This window comes from Nanorana parkeri, unplaced genomic scaffold (assembly GCF_000935625.1).
Source record: "Nanorana parkeri isolate BGI_ZX_2015 unplaced genomic scaffold, ASM93562v1 scaffold1204, whole genome shotgun sequence".
Classification (NCBI taxonomy): Eukaryota; Metazoa; Chordata; class Amphibia; order Anura; family Dicroglossidae; genus Nanorana; species Nanorana parkeri.
In genome coordinates, this window is record NW_017307472.1 from 146,173 (window position 1) to 168,287 (window position 22,115).

Sequence of the window (22,115 nt, forward strand, 5' to 3'; positions counted from 1 at the left end):
TCATTTTTTAATATATATTTTTATTTTTTACTTTACTTTTAGGGGCTTCAGGGAAATATTGGGGGTCTAAACAGACTCCTGAAATTTCCCTTTTAAAATAGAAAAAGAGATTTAGGACACAAAGTCCTCTATCGCTTTTTCTGCAGGCCCCTGTTATCAATGAACAGGAATCCCCTATACTGAGTGTTCCTGTTCATTGATAATATGGGGACAGAGTATGTTCGCAATAACCACAATCATGAATGAACAGGAAGTGATGTAGATCACTTCCAATTCTCTCATAATTGAGGATAGAGTAAACATACTCTATCCTCAATTATTTACAAACACTCAGCCATCACTGATCACTGACTGCTTGTACCCGCTCTCCATCCTGACAGCTGTCACAGGAGGCTGAGCGGGCGGTGTAGAGAGGAGAGCCCAGCCTCCTGTGACAGCGCGGGCTGTCTCCGCCTACACACCGCTCTGCCGGACTGTGATAGGCGGCTGAGCGGTGTGGGAGGAGAGACGCCAGCCGCTCACATCGTTCTCCCGCAGCGCTCGGCTGTCACACTTTCTCTCCTCCCCGCTGGGACACAGGGCAGCGCCCAGCGGGGAGCAGAGAAAGCAGGGACACGCCGATGTATCAGCAGAAAATGGCACTTTCGGCATTTAGCCAAAAAGTGCCATTTTTGGCTGATAAGTTTTGGCGGCCGATAGATCGGTGCATCCCTAATTAAAACATATACATATGTCATAAGAGATGGATGGAGGCTGCCAAGGGGCAATGCAATGAGCAACACCAGCCCAGTGCAACACTAAAAAAGTAGGGAAAGTAGCAAATATATTGGCAGAAGCAGCAAGAGTACCAAAAGCAGTAAGAAAGCAATTCCTCAGTTTTAAAACAAAGTGACTGATACTGTTGACTTGATTGGTTTGTCTGCCTTTGCAGTGTAAGTAGAATAGGATGCATCTCAAACTGTAACTTTGAAAAACGGTGCTACTCCATCCTGTTCTTCCTGTACTTGCTTCAAATCACTCTTCCAAACTTATCTATTTTTCCAGTAGTCCTTAGAAGCTCAGTTTCTGTTGTGTATGAGCAACACTGATGGCGGTAAGGGGAGGCTGCCCTCTAAATCTAGATGAGATGGACAAGGAAATGCATGGAAACTGAATTTTTATATTATTTTTCCAGTTTGACTAGTAATAATTTAAAAACAACTAGGATTACTGTAGATAACAAGTTCAAATTATATTGTACAGGTGAAACTCGAATAATTAGAATAGCGTGCAAAGTTCATTTATTTCACTAATGCAACTTAAAAGGTGAAACTAATATATGAGATAGACTCATTACATGCAAAGCAAGATCATTCAAGACGTGATTTGTCATCATTGTGATGATTATGGCTTACAGCTCATGAAAACCCCAAGAACCCCAAATCCACAACCTCAAAAAAGTAGATTATTACATGCAATAAAAAAAAAAGGATTGTACATAGAACAATATCGGACCTCTGAAAAGTACAAGCATGCATATGTACTCAGTACTTGGTTTGGGCCCCTTTTGCAGCACTTACTGCAATTACTTTTGCACGATATTCTAATTATTCGAGTTTCACCTGTATATTCTGTGTCCTGTCCCATTTAAAATGACATGCACTACGTACGAAAACAACGATCGATCTCGCTACACATGTTGGGTATCACTGCGTGCACCAAAGTGAGAGCAATTATGGTGCTGGAACTACAAATGTCAGTTATATACTAATCGAAAAATGCATTTCTTACAATAAATTCCTTCATAGGAGTCAAGTATGACATTATTTACATTTTTGATTGTGTAAGGGTATACAAAGTTCCAGTTGAAAATAAATTAACTGGATTTTTAACCATAACTGCCAAATTCTCTGAATGGTAGCAGCAATTCACCAACTGAATTTACTTGTTGCTTAGGGCCTGTTCACATGAGTTTCAGGTCCTGATCAGGTGCGGATCAGCAGACGCGGTGCTATGTGTTTTGCTGCGTTTTTGCCACGTTCCAGGAAAAAAAAATATAGTGGGGCTGTCAGTATGTTAGCTGCAGCGCAGTGCGTTTTTGATGCGTTTTGCGTTTCCGGACCGTTTCCTGACCGTACAAAATGTGACATGCAGTATTTTTCTGTCGTAACCTGAACGGACTGCGCACGTGAGAACAGTAGCCCATAAAACACATAGGGATACATTGGGATGCATTTTTAGTGCAGGAGCGTACGGATCAGGTCAGCACAGAAAACGGACGTCGTGTGAACAGGCCCTTATCTGAATAGTAATATAGCTGGCACTGCTGTCTTGTTTTTTGAGAATGCAAGCTCAGGAAAGTCATCCATATCCATGCTTTACTACTTATTAACTGACTTGAAACATGCACATACATAGCAAGTGTTACGGCTACTGAGAGGAATATACTTGTTATAGGACACTGACTCACTAAGTAACGTTGTACAAAAAAAATGGCAGCACAGGAGCTTGCACTTTCAATAACAAGTCAGCAATGGCAGCTCCCATGTGTCGATCCTGGCGGGTTCCCTTTATGCATTGTGTTTATATATTGTTTTGGTATACTGCAAGTCACTAGAAGAACCTGAGAGGAAAAGCAATTAAAATAGTGGAAAGAGTGGAACCTCAATACGGGATAAATAAACATTTTTCAATAAAATATTTGGCGCGTGTAGGAATTCATTAAAATATACCAGTCAAACCTAACCCACCTTTAAAATGTTTTTTTTTTTTTTTTTAACTGCTGGCAGCTAACAATCCACCTTTAAACAAAGTGATTTAAACTACCTCCAGGTGTATGAAATGTTCTGACTAGAAAAGCCTGGAATAAGGCAGGGGCCTTTACTACTATTCAGAAAGAACCATTTAATTGGCTCACCCTTCACCTATTGCGCTGAGCCAAAAATGTATTACTGCACTTACCCTTACATGTCTCAGTTTATAATGGCTTCAGGAACAAAAGACATAATCAAGAGCTCTAATTACACAGAAGATCACTGTAAAAAGGAGTAATGCGTTCCTAACTTTTATCACCATCTGCTAAGCAGTGGAATTTAACAAAAAAAGAAAAAGAATGCTATCTGAAGCAATTAAAACGCTTGTGAAGAGTACGTCCAGAAAATGTTTTGTCTATATATTATACCGGAATCTAAACACTTTCTCAAGAATAGGCGCATTACATTAACCAGCCAAATCAGAGGGCAGCCAAAGGAGCAAAACATTTCATAGATTATAAGGTAGATCGGTACAAGCAAGAAAATGCAGAATAACCTGAGAGCTAGAATACATGAAGTACCATGAATTAAAATGCTTAGTTTGCAAACCTTTTTTTCTTTTCTTTTCTGAGCAATCATACAGGCAAAACTAGCGGTAAGACAATGTCAAGGCCTGAAGATCTACAGACCACCATCTTCACAAAGATTCAAGATGCTGAAATGAAGTGATTTACTGATTGAACATTATAATCAAAGGTGAATGTGTTTTAAGACCTGGGACCAATCACTGCACTTATGTTGAATGTCAGCAAATATACTGTATAATGTACAGTAGGGTCATATTAGGTGCATATGTGGCAAATCTTTATAAATGTGGCAAATCTTTATAAATAGCACATAATGTAGAAGGTTTTAATTTAGCACAGCGTGGATTATTGTCCTACCCTTGAAACAGTACTTTTATCTTGATATTATATGACATACATTTTTACAAACTACCAACTATTATACGAGAATGTGTATGTATATCATTTATAACATAAAATTGGTTTACTCCTACAAAACTCAAGGTAAAACTTAAAAATGTGGTTAGTTTGAATTCCATGGAAATTTATTATTTGGGGCACTTAAACACTTCTAGACCTGTAGTTTTGGAACTTAGATGCTGCAGTCACTCGGGGAGGTTTATACAAAATATTTGCAACAGAACTAGTGTTTGGTTTCTCTGGCAACATGATGAAGTCACAATTTTACAGCAATCTATGGCCACAGAGTTGTGGGAAAATATAAGGGTATGCTTAGATTTGAGAATTGCTTCCAACAACTATTTCAGAATCATGGATTTGTTGGGCCAACTCGTGCCAAAAATGTATAAAGTGACAGGCTGGAATACACTGAGTGGCCAGTTTATTATGACCACCTGACGTTTGTAGGCAAATTAGCTATAATTTTGCGCTGAAGTTACTAGAGGGCCAGACCATTATAAATAGGGAAGCAGGTTGTTTACCACGACAGTAGAAGTGATTTTTTTTCTGAAGATATGGGTAAACAACACGATTTAACAGCCTTTGAACGTGGGATGATTGTTGGCGCGAGCCATGGAGCGAGTATCAGCAAAACAGCATAATTTGTTAAATGTTCAAGAGGGGCTCATTGTTAAAGTGTTTAAAGACTGGACTGTCAGCCAAAAATCTGGGTCTGAACGCGCGTATTGTGGCCGTCAGCGACTAGTCAATGTTAGGGCAGAACGGAGAGTGGCAAGACTGGTATAAGACAACAGAAGGGCAACAGTGCAGTGTCAGATTCCTTGCATCACCTTTCAACATCTTGTGGAGTCACGAGGTGGCCCAACGAAGTCATCTCGTGGCCCAACGAAGTACTGATGGGGTGGTCATAATAATCTGGCCACTCAGTGTATACCATTGGAGTTGATTTACTAAAGGCAAATAGGCTGTTCACTTTACAAGGGAAATTCTACTTTGCAGAGGAGTTGTCCCTTAGTTTGGTAAATGTGGAGAAATGTCCCTTTGCAAAGAATACACAATCATGTGCAAGGGAAAAAAAAAACACATGCACATGATTAGACGATGGAAGTCATCAGGGCTTCACCTCAGTCACTAAACTAAGTGTATGATTTAGTGCAAATTTCTTTGCAAAGTGAACAACCTACTGCTTTTGATAAATCAACCCCATTGCCTGCAAAGAGCAAAATCATGAGCAACTTGCACAATGCAGAAAACCTTGATTCGTACTCATACATGGTTCTAGATATGCCCTAACAAGATCCAAACGTTTCAGAAAAGCAGCTAGAGAATGATAATATTTCCAAAGAACTTACTCAGCAGATCAAAGAGAAAAGCATAAGTCCTGAAAATATGACACTGTTTAATCCTATTAGGGTGTAATGCAGAATTAGGTGCTTTTTTACTAATTTTGCAAAACTGCAGAAACAGCAGATGATGAGTTCTGACCAAAAAAACAAGCTAGGTTTGACTTTCCAAAGAGCCTCCCACGCCAATGAGCAGTCTTGCAAAATTTGTACAGAAATTATTCAATTGCAAAGTAACTAGAGTGTGGAATGGCATATAAAACACAAATGCCAGTTCATTTGGCATTATGACAATTTGACAAGTTCATTTGGCAATTTGAATACAAATTGCACATTTGTATTCAGCAAATGTGCAATTGTCAATTTGTAAATAAGCCATATAGTACAGTAAGTGCCTTCTGCCACTTGAAAGCAGACGTTGGAGAATGTTGCCAAATGTTACCTGACCTTGCAAATGTAAATATGAATGTATGGCAAAGATGCCTTATAAATAGATGTGTTGTAAATGTCTTCATAAACATACCATACAGTTTTCCTGTTAATATACAGGGCTTTTACCAGCAAGTAATACTTGTTTGCCAACGGTAACACTATTCAGCGTTTATACTGTGTATAATGGCATTGGAATTGTGTGTGTCCTAAGAATATTTTGGTTTTAAACAGGAAGCAGATTTTGTGGAATATTTAAAAAAACCTCATATTGAACTCACATTTTATATTACCAACAGAGCAGCAAAGGTAATTCACAAGGCCAATTGAAATAAAACCTATAAAGACCTGTAAACCAAGAAAACTGTCAAAAAAAGGGGGAAAACTCTGAAACGTACAAATCTGAGGAGATGGCAAGATTCGTGCAGATCGTACAGGACCATGCCGAGCTGAAAATAATTCTTGTGCTTCACCGCTGACCTGCAAAACATAATGTGCAAAGCATCTTAGTTTAATGTATTTCTCTTCAAACACCAACTGAAATATTGTACAAAGAAGTTTCCTTCATGATATTGTCAATTAAATCTTATATACAGATGTTCCTCACTTACCGACTTACCTGTTTTGCGACCACTCGCACTTACGACGGAGCGCCGATCGACCTCCGACCTTGCGCGTCAGCGTCAGTGCGCCGTGTCGCCGGCGGAAGTGGTGTCCTCCGATCTTCATTGCGGGTCCTGGTAAGTATTTTCATTGCCCGATGTACAGTACACTGTTCGTTACTGTACATCGGCAACGCTATACAGTACTGTACTAATGCAGTACAGTACTGTATAGAGTTCCTCACTTAACGACCAATCCGTTTAACGACCTGGTCGTAGGAACGGAACTCGGTCGTTAAGTGAGGAATACCTGTAATGGATTCTGGACTTAAATACTGGATTCTGTAAAACATTTTGCAAAGTACTGCGCTAAGTTACATTTTTAGGAAATATAACCAACCTTACAGGGATGTACCTGACGTTCAAAACTCCCCATTTTCATAAAACTGAAAGCAGAAAGTGTACTCTGTCGATGATCTTCAATGATCTTCCGGGTTGAATGACAGCCAGCAATACCTACCCCACTTTCTTTGAACCTAGGCTGCCATGGACACACCAACTGGATGTGTGTCACCATGTTGGCTTGGGCTGACTACAATATATGAGTACTTATCTCTGCAGTATTAAAGACTGCCCACTGCGAACACTAGAGCAGAATAAAAAAGACCCGAAAGGGTTAGGGGACCAACCAGAAGACAGCAGGATCTAAGGTATACATTAGAAGTGTTTTCTTTAAGAGAAGTTCTGATTTCAGAAAGCCATCTAGAAAGAAATAACTCTGCTGCTATTTTATGCAACAAAATCAAGTGATGACTGTTTTCCAAAATGATTTTGCAATCAATCAATGCAAAAAGGCTTTTGCAGGGAAAATAGAGCAATTTCTGTAAACCATAAAGGCTTTCTAAAACTTATTCTTTCCTTTTTAAGAAAACCTTTACAAGAAAATTTAACATGAGTCTAAAAGTAGCATAAAAATTGACTGCCAGTATAGGAACTGCTCGTTTATACTTTTGTCAATTTTTCTTACTTTCAGTACACAGTAAGGAAAAGAAAACATTTCTTACGTGCTGACAATTGTTATCAAAGTGCACGTTCAGTATTTGTTAAAGCTGAACACCAGCTTTACACGGTTGTACAGGCTCCTCTCCTGTACTGAAATTGCTTACTCCGATTTTACTGCACACTTTAGGCTTCTTACAGAGTGTATGAGAAGCTGCAGAAAGTCACACAGAGCCCAGTCTTACTTTCCCTGGCCTACATCTTTAACTCATTCCATTTCTTTCAATCATGAAGGCTCAGCATCACATGTGGGGCAGCACAGTGGCATAGTGCTTAGCACTTGTGCCTTGCAGCACTTGGGGGTTCCTGGTTTGATTCCCGGCCAGGTCACTATCTGCAAAGGAGTTTGCATGTGTTTTCTCCGGGTACTCTGGTTTCCCCCCACACTCCCAAAGACATGCTGGTAGGTTCATTGGCTCCTGTTTAAATTGGCCCTGCAATGTGTATGCATGTGAGATAGGGACCTTAGATTGCAAACTCCTTGAGGGCAGGGACTAATGTGAATGTGCACTATGTAAAGTGCTGCGTAAATTGCCGGCGCTATATAAATACCTGTAATAAATAAAATAAATAAATGTTACCTAGGGTGGCCTGCATGCGATTACAACCTGTCTAGGAACGCCCTCTTCTCCAGATTGACATTGACCCATCAAAGCATTTTGATATTTTCATAACTCCTCTCAAGAGCCAGCCCACTGCTTACGTCAGGCCTGAGGGCTCTTGAGCACCCTGCTGGCCTCTTCCATTAGCTACAATCTTCCTGCACTGCACAGGGAAGCATAGAGACCCAGTTATGACTTTAGATGGAGGGTCTAAAATAACATACAGGTGAAAATCGAATAATTAGAATATTTCACTAATGCAACCTAAAAAGTGAAACTGATATATATGAGATAGACTCATTACATGAAAAGCAAGATAATTCAAGACGTGATTTGTCATAATTGTGATGATTATGGCTTACAGCTCATGAAAACCCCAAGAACCCAAAATCCACAACCTCAAAAAAGTAGATTATTACATGCAATCAATAAAACAAGGATTGTACATAGAACAATATCGGACCTCTGAAAAGTACAAGCATGCATATGTACTCTGTACTTGGTTTGGGCCCCTTTTGCAGCACTTACTGCAATTACTTTTGCATGATATTCTAATTATTCGAGTTTCACCTGTATGTAATAAAAATGGAGAGGTTTTGCCTAAACGCATCAGCATGTTGATAATGTGGAAAATGAGGAATTAGGGTGGGCAAAATATAAGCAGAATAAACTTCAGCTTTAAGCCTTCATCAACCCTAAAAATATAAAAGTTAAATGTAAACACTAAAATGTACCCTAAGCTTATCCACCAACTTCAACATCAAACACTGTTTATCTCCTAAACCCTAATCCAACAAATAATTTACTTACCTTTGAGCATAATGGTGCCTAACCATGGCATTAGATCAAACGATTGCCCTGATATTCTAGTTGCAAAACAATACCCCCATGTATGGCACACTGCTAAAACTATGACTGCCTCATTTACCCACTTGCCATAACTGTAAAGTCATAAAAAAAATAACAAAGTATAAAATGGCAGCGCACAACATTTACTAATACACTTTTGCTAGATTCAGATTATGCAAAATCCTTTCATATTTCAAGCCCATGATAAGCAGTGATACCTAAAATTACCTCTAGTCATTTATTCCAGAGCCATATCATTGCTAATGGACAATTATTCAAGGACTGCAATGTGTAAATACCCAAAGCATTGCCTTCATTTAATCTTGATTTGCTATGTAGTTATTACACTTTTAGACATAATGCTTCTTTCATCATCACAGCCTGAAGATGTTTGTCCACGCAGATTTAGCCTAAGCGCTAGCATGCTTCCTAATAAAATTATTCTTCCCATGCATGAAACAACAGCTCCATCTGCCAGTACTGTGGCTATGTAGAATGCAAGCATGAGTGAGCAAGAATAATTGCATATTATACACATTCCAATCTTACACAAGTGGTATGAAAATATGTAACGTCGCAAGAAATATTTAGGATACTATGTAATGTATAGAAAACTGTTATATAATTGTTTATTGCTAGACAATAATGACTTTACAGTTATGTGGAGATTAGTTACTCTTGTAAAACATGAATTACATTCACGTTCAAGCACTGCTACTATCAATTTGGTTAACGTGCCTCACTTTCAACGAGTTCCAAAATGTAAGACATATCTGCTTAGTAAGATAAGCATATATGTGAAACTGTGAACTTTGTATGCAAAGTGTTCGGAGAATTGTGTTGTCGCTTTGCAACATTATTAGTTTTTCTATTACATGCTCTAAAAACTGGAAAGAGTAAGAACATTTACTTGGAAGCGCTTTTCACTATTTAAAAGCAAATAGAATAATTATGACTTTTGGTTTATGTATGAAAAGTTTGCAAACAGAAAAAAATGTCATGTTGTCCACAGCACCCAATTTCCAAATGCCATTTCTACCGTGTAGAGTTGGAAATGAAACAAATATTCTAACTGATAACTATGGCCAATTAGATCGTTTCTTGCTAGATTACATTTCACACATAGCCCCTTAGTATCTAAGGTAAAACTTGCAGAGAGAGTGTACCTTGTGATGCCAGTAAGTACATGTATTAGTTTTCACATTAATTCACATTAATTCAGCCCCTGAATGTTTAGGCCAGGTTATACATGGGCATCTTTCCCAATCATCATTGCCTCTCCTGGTGATAAGATTATCACCCTCCTGTTCAACTGTCAAGTCTTACCAGAATGTATAAACAAACTATAATGGAAGGGCTTAAATACCCTTTCCATTGAAACTGCTACTTGTGGCTCCCTTCAGTATTAGCCACATGTCTGAAGGCCTAGGCACACAGTCATATGATCTTGGCTTAAAGCCCATATCCAGACAAAACCATTTTCATAGCTTTTGATAAAGATGGGATGGGTTTGAACCAGTGTCAGGTTTTTATTGAAGTCTAGGTCTCTATTGAGATTTCCTCTCACTTCAGTAAGTAGTTCACACATAGAAAGTAGGAGGCATTCACCTTACAGTGATGCCAATTCTAATCAAATCTGATGTACAAACCCCTCCCTACACTTCTAAATAAAGGGCTTGTATTGCTAGCTCTGCTCCTGTTTACAGAAATTACCCTCACTTCCGGTCCTTGACTGAGGATCAGGGTTCAGATTAAATGAAACTTTTCTTCAGCAGATATCATGTGACTAAGTGCAGTATTTCACAGCACTGAATGGACTCTAAAATGGTAATTTCTCCAGAAAAAAAAGTATTACAGCATTCACTTACTATATATTTACCCATCCTTAGAAGCAACATTGTTTAATGTTACATCTGGTTATGGATCATAATTAAAATGCAACATAAAAGTCTCCCAAACGTAATTATATTTAGTTTGATCTGATTATATTAGGTAAACAGCTTACATCTTTAAAACTAACTTGAGTCTGCAATATGTGGCATACATTGTAGAATATAAAGACATGATCAAGGTATTAAAACATTGGTATTTAAGTTATGAGGTAGTAACTTTTAGTAGAATATTGGAAAAGGGAGGGGTTAGTTGCGGGGGAGAAGGGCGTTCCCTCCATACCTCTGCTATGATCAGGCTTTGTTTTTGGGGAAAGAGTGTTGAAATTCCTCCGCAGTTAGATGTTCGTGGTACATAATTAGGTCTAGTTCCACTACCCATTCTGTGATAGTGAAAATGTGTTGAACATTAATAACAACAGCTCTTGCAGCTGTGAGGAAATGACACAAGATGTCTTTTTTTGATTTCAAAGTATTTTATTCATTTTCCACAATAAATATACAATTTATACAATCACTTCAGTGTCACCAAAACAATAAATATACAATTTCTACAATCGCTTTAGTATCGCCATAACAACGATATTGCCTCTTTTTCTTTACTTTAATGTACTCTATTTCATATAATGTGACCAAAAAACATAATACGGTGTGCAAAGTGGTAGATCCTTTGTTAAAAGATTCATTAGTGGAAAACAAATTACACATTGATCAAAAAACCTGTTCTTGTGTTCTTAAAAAGTGCCTTTTCTAAGTAGATTCCCATTTATCTATCAGTATTCAAAAAACTAGTAAAACCCCAGTGGGCCCTACCAGACCTTAATAAATAATGTTCCCTATATTAATAATAGGGATGCTCCGATACTGATATAAGCATCGGTGGCGGCGATACCGAGTATTTGCATGAGTACTCATGCAAATACTCCCGATACAAAAAACCGAGTACCTGTGCCGCGTCCGCCATCTTCAAGGACCCGAAACCGCCGCACACAGGACCTCCATAGCGCCTTCAATGAAACAAGATGGGCGCGAACTCCTCCTCCAAGTCTTCAGTCATCTGCTCCATTCTGACCTCTTCTCCCGCTGATTGGCCGATTGGATGATTGACAGGCTTCCTCGGCTAATCAGCGGGAGAAGAGGTCAGAATGGAGCAAATGACTAGGCTGTGACACGGAGTGGCTGAAGCAGACGGAGAAGACGACACAGCAGGTTAGTACTGCAGCACCGCATGGGGGCTGGGCACAAAAATGCTGTTTAACTACATATAATATTTTTTTAATTCTCCCATTGTATCTTAGAAACAAAACAATCTATTCCTTGTGGCTGTGGCCCAAATACATTATGAAATATACCTTGTGGCTATGGCTAAGATACATTATGAAATATATGTTGTGAGAAAACTTTTTTTTTTTAATTCCTTAACACTAAAACTATACCCATTGAGAAGGTGTTCATGCGTTTTTATAGGTGCCTTTGTTAAACATTCCATTTATCCTATCTATACCCAGAACCAAAAAAACAACCATAGAGAACAATTTTAAATTTAGCCCACTATGGGCCTTACTGTACCCTTGTGGATTATACTATACACTCTACATTAAGTGGTGGGCACTATCGTATTTTCTCCCATTATGTTTAAAACATGATTCAGTGACACGAGTAAACAAAAAACAAAACAAGACCAAACAAAAAAAGGACCGCACGTAAAAAATAAGGGGAAAAAAGGGGGGGGGAGGGGGCCCATCGGCAACGATTGACCCCATTCCACACCATATCTTGACTAAAACCAGATCAGAGAGCAACCGATACTCCCATATAACGAATCCATGGTGACCAAATTAGTTCAAATCTCTTTCCAGTATCTAAGAGAATACTCTGCATTCTCTCATGAACCATTATCCATGATAGTTTCGCTTTAACCTGTTGAAAAGGTATCGTTGTTGACCTCCAGGATTTTGCTAGGATAGTTTTAGCTGCCAAGAAGAAAAAGGATATCAATTTACCCCGAGCTCTTGAGATTCCTGGTATAGGGCAATTTAATAGGGCATAGTGAGCCTCTTTCAGGATACGAACTCCAATGATTCTATATACAAGAGCATAGAGTCTGTTCCAAAAAGAGCTTACTTTGGGGCATTGCCACCAAATATGATATATAGTTCCAGGTAATGTGCATCCTCGGAAGCAATCAGAGGATATCCCCGGAAATATCTTAGTCATCCTGGAGGGAACCAAGTACCATCTCGATAATACTTTGTCATTTGCTTCAATTAGGGAGATATTAAGCAAGCCTGAAAATCCTCTAAGGCAGCATTGCTGCCAAACCTCCACAGGGAGGTCAATTGCCAAGTCTCTCTCCCACGCTAGCATAAAGGGTAATTTAGTCTTTGTATCTACCAAGAGAGAATAAATCATAGAAATACCACCCTTCTGTCCCCCATCCCCCAGACACCACCTCTCATATACTGTGTTAAATGGTTTATCTAAGAGGGGTAACCGTAAGGAGCCCCAAAAATGGCTCAATTGTCGAAAGTGGAACAGTTCAAACACCGGCATATGCAGAGTCTCCGGACAGTACTTCACAGTAGTTTCCGTGCCCGAAAGTACTGTGCTATACGATAGAGCCCCTTATCCTGCCACCAATGGAATGCCATAGCCTGCCTACCTGGAGGAAAATTCGGGTTGTGAAAAACAGGTGCTAGAGGGGTATGTGATGAAACCATTCCCTCGCTATGTCTAACCAAATCCCACAGAACCAGAGAATGAGATAAAGTTGGGGCCAGTATAGCCGGTCTCTGTCTCGGCTTAAGCCACTTAAGCGTCTCAATAGATACACCTGAGGCAGAGAATGCTTCCATTGAGACCCAACCGGGGGAATAGCCCTGACTATATGCCAAGGACAGTTGTGCAGTCCACGCTGCCCTGTAATATTGGTAAAAATTGGGCACCCCCCAGTCCACCGAATCTTTTAGGTCGGTAGAGTACAGCTTGAGATAACCGAGATCGCTTATTATTCCAAATATATTTTATTACTGATGCTTGAAATTTCAAAAGGTCCGCTTTAGATATAGTAATAGTTAGAGCTCTAAAATAATATAAAACTTTAGGGAGCAGAGTCATTTTGATTGCATGTATACGACCAAGCCAAGATAATTTACAGAATTTCCATCTAGACATTTCCTCTAAAAGCTGACAAAATAGGGGGGTATAATTAGTCTTATATAGTTGGGGGAAGGAAGGGGTGAGCTTTATCCCCAAATATTGTATGGAATCCGTAGACCAAATAAAATGGTAATGGTCGGACAGTCTAAGCCATAATTCCTGAGGCAGATTTACATGAGGAGCTGAAGATTTCGAGGTGTTGACCTGAAGTCAAGAGACTTTGGAAAATTGATCTAATTGTTTCAATACATTAGGTAGTGTGGTTAAAGGGGCTGTAATAAATAATAGTAAGTCGTCAGCGAACAGCGCACACTTGTGTTCCTGAGTGCCGCACATTACCCCTTTAATATCTACATTTTTTGCGATGAGTAAGGGTGAAAGCGGACATCCCTGTCTAGTGCCCTGAGCGATGGAAATGGAGTCTAATAGGTATCCCTGAATCTTTGTGCCGAGGGGTTACTATATAGCGCCCGTAACACTCTCAGAAATGAGGGGCCAAAACCCCACCTCTCTAGCACAGAAAACAGATAATGCCAGGACACAGGATCAAACGCTTTCTGTAGGTCAATAGACACCAGCATCCAAGACTGGGGTGTGTTACCATCCCAGCCCGATTGGAAAACGGTCACTATGTCACTATGTCGATTGCCATCCGAATCTGATCGGGGCCCTGACGACCCACCATGAAACCCACTTGATCCCTGCGTATATAGGAATGTAGGAAAGAATTGAGCCTATTAGCGAAGATTTTAGTCAAGAGCTTTAACCCTTTTGCTGCCAAGGACGTACGGCATACGGAGCTACAAAAGTGCTTCCAGCTGGCCAGCTCAGTATGCCATACGGACCTGGCATTTACAGTTCTACTCTAAGCTGATGGTCGCTTTAGCGACCATCAGCTTAGAGTAGAACTGTTGAGCAGACTGTCCGCTTTAAATTAATAGCTGTCATCAGCGGCTTGCGCTATTTTCAAAAATACCGGGCGCCCCCCCCTGCCGGCACCGCCGCTGCCAGCCGCCATCTGGAGTCTCTCATCCCTCCCTGGAGCCATCCCAGGGAGGGATGAGAGACTCCAGTATTTTTATCGGTTTAATATTAATTTGAGAAACATTTGCGCAATTATCGCAGGGCCTACAAATTTAGTATCACCATCTTTTTATTCTACCGGGCCTGCGCTTTCAGAAAATATATGGTTTGGGGGGTCTTTTACAAACGCTAGCAACGCAGCAGTTCAAAATCAAATCAATAGGAAAAAATTGCAGAAAATTCAAAAATGGCTTGGCCAGCTGATTTGAAAAATGTTCCGGAGGGCTTGGCAGCGAAAGGGTTAAGTCGTTATTAATTAAAGATATTGGCCGATAATTTAATACTTCCCCCGGGTCCATATTTGGTTTAGGGATAACAGTCAGAAAGGAGATCTATATCTAAAACTCCCCCTTTCCGCAGTTCATTACAGAACGTTTCCAGATGTGGTGCCAGCACATCTGAAAATTTCGTCAGCCCATCTGGACCGGGAGCAGATGAAGGCTTCGCTTGTTTAATTTCTCTTTTGATTTCGAACACCGTAATAGGTTCATCCATTATCTTTTTATGATCTAAGGATAGGTGCGGTATAGGTATACTATCGAGAAATGCCTTCAATGATTCTGCTAAAACTAGAGTTTGATCCTGGTAAAGCTCAGTATAAAATGAGAAAAAATAATTTAACGTGTTCTTTGGATTAAACGAGTAATCACCCGATGAACAACATATATTTTAGGTATCGAATATATTCGGGGTTTAGGAGACAATTTATGAGCCAAGAGGGTACCTACTCTATCTCGATGAACATAAAATTTGTTGTCCGACCAACGAATGCTCCTTTCGGCCCTACTAGTCAAGATTAAGTTTAATTCTAACCGGATTTTACCGATAGTGGTCAGAAAGTCCGTTGATGGATTTTGTTTATGAGCTCGAGTGAACTGTTGGAGATCCGCATCTAGCTCGTTTATACGCTTGGATGTTCTTTTTTTATATCTAGTGGACAATTCAATAAATCGGCCCCTAATTGTAGCCTTATGTGCTGCCCACACCATAATAGGTGACATGTCGGGGGCTATGTTGGAGCTAAAATAGGATTGTAGGTGTGACCGAATCTCTCCCTGTGCTGCCATATCACTCAAGAGAGACTTGTTCAATCGCCAACACCATGGTCTATTGACATCTACTATCCTTGACAGGCCCATCACCAATATTGAATGATCCGACCATACTGTCTCTCTGATAGTAGAAAATAACACTAGGTGCACCAATGAGATCCCAACAAAAAAAGTTATCTATTCTAGAATAGCTAAAATGAACCTGTGAAAAATATGTGTAATCTTTAACTGAAGGATTTACCTCCCTCCATATGTCCACTAGGGAATAAAAGTTCAATAATTTTGCTAATGACATACCAGCTTCCGCGGGCTGGTTCTATAAGCACCAGAGACCATTTTGTCTATACTTTTATCCAAAGCGAGATTGGAGTCTCCCGCAAATATGACCGCCCCCTCGACATGTGGCATAAAAATTTGCCACATAGTAGTGAAAAATAGCACCTGGGCAAAATTAGGCGATAATAAGAGATCAGGGAGACTAATTTATCGTCCAGGTAGCCTTTCACTAACAGGTAGCGGTCCTCCGGATCTCTACTCACCATTAGAGATCTGAATGAAGTATGTTTAGAGAAACAGATAGCTACTCCTCTAGTTTTATCAGGTGAGTTGCCTATATAAAACTGTGGGTAGCATTTATTCAAAAATGTAGGTTGATAATTTATAGAAAAGTGGGTTTCCTGTAGAAATAAAATTGCAACCCGTTGAGAATGATAATACTGAAATGCCATTTTCCTCTTTAAAGGAGAGTTTAAACCTCGAACGTTTTGGGAAGCAAAAAGAATTGGTTTAGTAGAGGATACCATGACAGTTTGTTTGATTACGGCCTCTACTAGGGCAGCGCGGAGTAACATCCCCTTCCCCTTGATAAATTAACCATTTAAGCTTTAGATTATAGTAACCTAAGATATGGAAACAACCCCCAAAACATAAAAAAAAAACTAGGATGGCCAGATACAAAAAAGGAAAAAACAATAAAAACACCCAAAAAAAAAAAAAGGGAAAAAATGCCGATGACCAAATGGTTGGACAGCTATACAACAAACATGGAACACAAGACCGGAGAAACCATCCCCAATCAAATTCTCTATCTAGAGTATTGACAAGCGTCAATACATGATTTGACGTGGGCCTCGAAAGTGTCAGAGGGCCAGGTCAAATCTGGGCGCACGACTACCTAACGCGGTCAACCACCCCTCCTTCAAATATAACATTGTGTCAAGAGAGAGAGGGAAGATATATATAACTATACACCAGATGTTACACAGTACACCCAAATGAACACATACTGAGCCAATAATTTTCCCCTCCCAAAGCATCTATAGAATGAAGTATATATCCCCTCCAACTAGCCATTTAGCTTGAAGAGTTAGAAGGGGACAATGATTCTCTGCCAGTATTATTGCCAAAGAGACGATAAAGGTCGGAGTAACTTGATTCCCGGGGAGCTATCAGAGCCAGGTGGCGGGACTTTAGGATAGTCCCAGCTAATGCGACTCTAATTCTCCTTCAGGTTATACAGTAATAATATATTTGCATACTATGAACATTATACACTACTCCCACATTGATTATAAGTCTTCTCCCCAGAGATTTTTTAGCATATATTCATTGCTTAAAAAACAGAGGTACACTGTTACAAAAAAAATTATGACATAAGCTAACAGTCAATTCCACCCTTTCACTCATCTTGGAAGACTAGCGGGAGACGATGAGCCTCTACTCGACTTATGCCATAACGGTGATAAGGGACGAGGTGGCAAATTTCCTGTAAGGCTACCAGGATCAGAAGACGAAGCTTTAGGATCGCCTGATAATAGTCCCAGTTGCTGCAGCAACTTTTCTCCTTCAGTAAATGTAGTTATGTGGTAGGGCTGGTTCCTAAAAGAAAATAGCAAACGAAAGGGAAATGCCCATCTATACTTAATACCCTTTGCATTTAGGGCTTGAAGGAGAGGTTTCAAGTTGCGCCTTTTTTGAATTGTAGTAATTCCAAAAGATGTCACCAGCACTCCAAAAGTAGATTCAATATATTTTAATGACAACGGTCATTCAAAATCACAAGTACTTTGCGCAAATGTACCTCTCTGGGCCTGGACAGGTCAGTGTTTCTGGGTCTCAAGGTTTTATATACCTTGTCAAATCACCACATCCATGTGGCCTGGATAATTTAAGAGTTTGAACAGGTCCCAGACCATCGGTAACAGCTCTGCCATCTTAGTTGCCTCAGGGTGCTGCCTTATCCCAATTTTATTACCACTATTCCTGTTCTCAATGTTATCATGTAAAAAGAACAAAGTTTTAATATAAGATTCATGGGCATCCAGGCACTTTGTCTGGGTGGTAGCCATAGCCTGCAGAGTAGCACAGGTAGTTTTGCAAATGGTCTCATATGGATACACTGAATATCTGTCCTAGGGGAGGGCTTAAATTAGGGTTGCACAGATACCAAGTACAGTACTCGGTACAAGTACGAGTACATGTACCGATACTTTTGAGCTCCAAGACTAGACTAGACTAGAGAAAATTTCAAAAATTAGGAGGCAGCTGTCATTTGTAAGGAGCACACGGAGCTTCTGGGATTTGTGCATCTCTGTTTTAATGTACGATTTTTTTAAATAAATATAAAGGGATGCACAGATGCCAGTTTTGCGAGTACGAGTACTGGTACTTGCCGAGTACTTACAAGTACAAGTACTGATACATTTTTGTTTATTGTCATGTGACAGTTTTTCTAAATCAATACAGACGAATGATTTCAGGACAGTGGTGGAGGGCCAGAGCCAGGTCCCAGCTGCAACCGCTGCAACCCTGGTAGTTCTCATGAAAATCCCAAGTATCTGCACCGCTACTCAAAAAGTATCTGTGCATCCCTAGCTTAAATACATTCCTTCCAGTCCCATTTCAGTTGTCCCTCTGCACAGTGTGGTAGGGAGTGTGGAGGGGATATAGAATGACCTCTTAGCGTGTCCAGTGGTAAGAGATCCAGGTTGCAAAAGAAAGAGCAGCCCTGGGTTGTTAGCATGGATGCTGGGCCTACTCCACGCGGAAGATACGCTATGTAGGGTTGTGCATGCTGGGTCCTCAATTGTGGAGAAATTAGTTATGCCTCTCTGGAGCGCCTCTCCTGTCCATTGGAGGGATTCCCTAGTTGATCCTCGTCCCTGTCAGCTCATAAGTGGGCAGATAAATTTGGGAGTTACAGTATATCACCAATATACAAAAGCTTATGCTGCTGGTAAAAAGAAAAAAAAAGAGTAAACAAGCAATAACCTACCAATTTTTACATAGGAAAAAAACTACCAGCCATAATTGAGGGATGGTGTCCTTTTAAAGTGCTGCTACATTTATGTGCAGAGCAGTGAGTGGAGAATAGAAATGAAAATGTTTCCACTGTCTGTCAGTTCTTTGTGTGATGTTTTGGCAAGCCAAAGAATAAACACTTTCTGGCTTATATTCTTCCATAAAGATTTACGAGGCCGATGGCTCCTGCAGTTCACTTTGGTTTCTTGGTTGATAAGTAGGTGATGCCAAAAAGATGCTTCCCTCATTCAGGAAGCATTTGTAAAATGTCTTACTTAGTGATTAACTTTGTGCTTTCTGCTTCATTTCCCAAAGTGTTTTATACAGAATGACAGAATAGTGAGGGATAAGATTATTCTATTTATTTGTGGGGGTTTTTTAACATTTTCATCTGCAGCAGAATAAAGTTTTTTCTCTTAAATAAAGTTTTTCTCTGTGTGCAGATTGGGAAATATAAGCAAGAACCTGTTTTTTTTGTTGGGAGAACAGCTTTTTTTTTTCTTTTGCAGCAGATTCCATTCTTCAGCTCTCAACTCGAAAATCTTTCCATTTTAAAAATAATGTAGGTAGATCATAGATATTAGTAAAATACGTGACTGGTAAAAGGGCAGCATGCCGTGTGGGGGTCAGTTTAATAATAGAGGAATTAAAGGGCTAAGGCATTTTATGGCCCCATATGAAACAAGCAGATTTGCAGAACTGGGGTTCAGAAGTGTGAAGCAAAGTTTTTGGCAATGGCGGTTGAGTCCTGGGATTCAGAGCAATGGTGAGATGACCTAAAACACATGCCCCAGGTGGCTAGATCCAGTGACACCACTGCTTATGCTGGCCATAAATGGATGTGAATCCTAAATTTGGTGTAAATCGCCTACAGCTCAATAAATTTCAATAGAAAAACAGAAGGAGCCAGAAAGAAAATTGATGGCTGGAACAAAGAAAGCATCCAATCAAATGCAGTCACTGTTCAGACAACATTTACAGGTGCCAGCTGATTGAATACAATAGCTGGCAGGGGAGATTCCTCCATCTGTGCTGAATAAAAGAAAGCTATGGGAGTGTGGCTAGCTTTAGCAATAATAAGTACTGAAGTGAATTTTAAACTAAGGTGGGAAGAGACACTGGGGGAATGTATCAATACTGGAGCAGAGAAAATCTGGAGCGGATTTGTACTGCAACCAATCAGCTTCTCAGTCTCATTTTTAAAATCGTACCTGAGCAAACTGAAGAGAGATGCTGGTTGGTTGCCATGAGCAACTGCTCCAGATTTTGTCTGTTCCAGTTCTGATAAATTCCCCTCATTGTATTTTGCAGGAAAGCCTTCCATTCCTTTCCATCCTATTATGCAATGATATGTGCCTTCTTTCTTCCAAGGCAAATTGCAAACTTCCAGATCAAATTATTGTATTGAGCATGGGAATTTCCTTAAACCAATCAGTTCATAAAATCCATGTGAAAATTCATAACGAAAGACATGGTCTAGTGTAACAAAAATTGTCATAATCCAGCTTAGCAAATCAAACCATTTTTATGTCATATGAAGACTTGTGTTTGTAGCATAAAATTAGTAATTTCTACTCAATAAATCCTTATATCTGTTGTGTAAAAAAACAAGCCAGAGCATGTGCAATTTGTATTTGTTAGGAACAATGTAACACGGCTAGAGGGTTTTAGCATTATATGGTCAGTTGTCTCCCAAATATCCACATTTATTCCATTGTACAGCAGGAGGGATGAAGCAGGGGACAGAGCCAAGAACATCAGTAGGTAGGTCTCATTGTTACAAGTTTTTCAAGAGGCATAGCAAGTAATTGGAAGATTCCCCCCCCCCCCCAAGGGTCAGGCATATAAAATGATGACCCTTTCAGGAATTTTACATTAAACATTCACACAGCATTCATATCAAGTGCAAAGTAAACCATACAAGTTAAAAAAAAGGTATAGAAAAATGGTACAGAGGTGTGCTTAATTGTAAAAGGCGTAGGTGTCATACTTGACTCCGAAATGTTGGGATACAGTGCCTTACATTGTCAGCCTGATCTGTATCTCCTTTGCACTTTCTGTATTGCTTACAATACATTTCTGTATGGTGTTTACTTTTTTGTAAACGCTTACATACATTTAAACATGATTATTACTATCATGTTTAAAAGGCATGTAAGCAAATGACTATATAAACAATGTAGCAATTTTTACCATGTTGCCTATTGTAATGCATGATACAATATAGAGATTACTTAAATGATGTATAAGAGTGCATTTTGATCGTAAATGGTGTTTTTGATAATTTGTAAACATAATATATGTAATGTCCATATCCAGTGTTTGGCAGTAGGCAAAACAAATGAAGCTATATAAAAGGATGTAGTGATACTGTATGAAGAGCTTCACTTGTATACCACTACAGTTTCTGCTCTTGAAGATAACCTATCACTTAGCACCAACATAGGCTCCCAAAAATGTTTTAAAAGAAGCCTGTCAAGACAGACATATGACCTTTTTAAGTGCATGCTATGGTGCCATCACCCGTGTATATCCTTCACCAATTACAGTAGTTATTCATGACCTGGAATAAGTAATGACTGTACCAGCAATTCCAAAGCATACCTGTTAAACACCTCTTCCAGCTTACACATTTAAAACCAACTCAATAATGGCAGCTCCCCTGTTTCTAGTCAGACGTTTCCTTAAATAATAAAGTTTGTTTAATTAAATGTACCTACTGTGACAATTTAGTCTTTGACATACTGAAAATACATGTTTAATATTTATATACAATAAAGTAGTGGGTGGGCCTTTTTTGTATAAAATGGGTATCAACTTTATATATGTTGAAAGCACAAGAGGATTTTACATGAACTGATTACTTGCTTAACCCTTTCGCTGCCACCGGCGTAAGGCATACAGCGGAACAAAGTGTTCCCGGCTGGCCAGCTCAGTATGCCTTATGTCGGTGGCATTTACAGTTCTGCTATAAGCTCATGGTCGATTTAGCTGACTGTCCCCGTCAAAATAATAGCTGTCATCAGCAAA

At 39.6% G+C, this 22,115-nt stretch overlaps 1 protein-coding gene across 1 annotated transcript in view; it reads right to left on the reverse strand.

Annotated features, from left to right (window-relative positions):
- LOC108796970 (breast carcinoma-amplified sequence 3-like) overlaps window positions 1–22,115 on the reverse strand; it is a gene marked incomplete at its 3' end in the record, with an annotated part of 206,142 nt that overhangs the window by 137,185 nt on the left and 46,842 nt on the right. Inside the window, exon 6 of the mRNA XM_018568540.1 lies at window positions 5,889–5,970. Within this exon, the coding sequence (XP_018424042.1) occupies window positions 5,889–5,970 (82 nt within the window). The remainder of the gene's footprint in view (window positions 1–5,888; window positions 5,971–22,115) is intronic.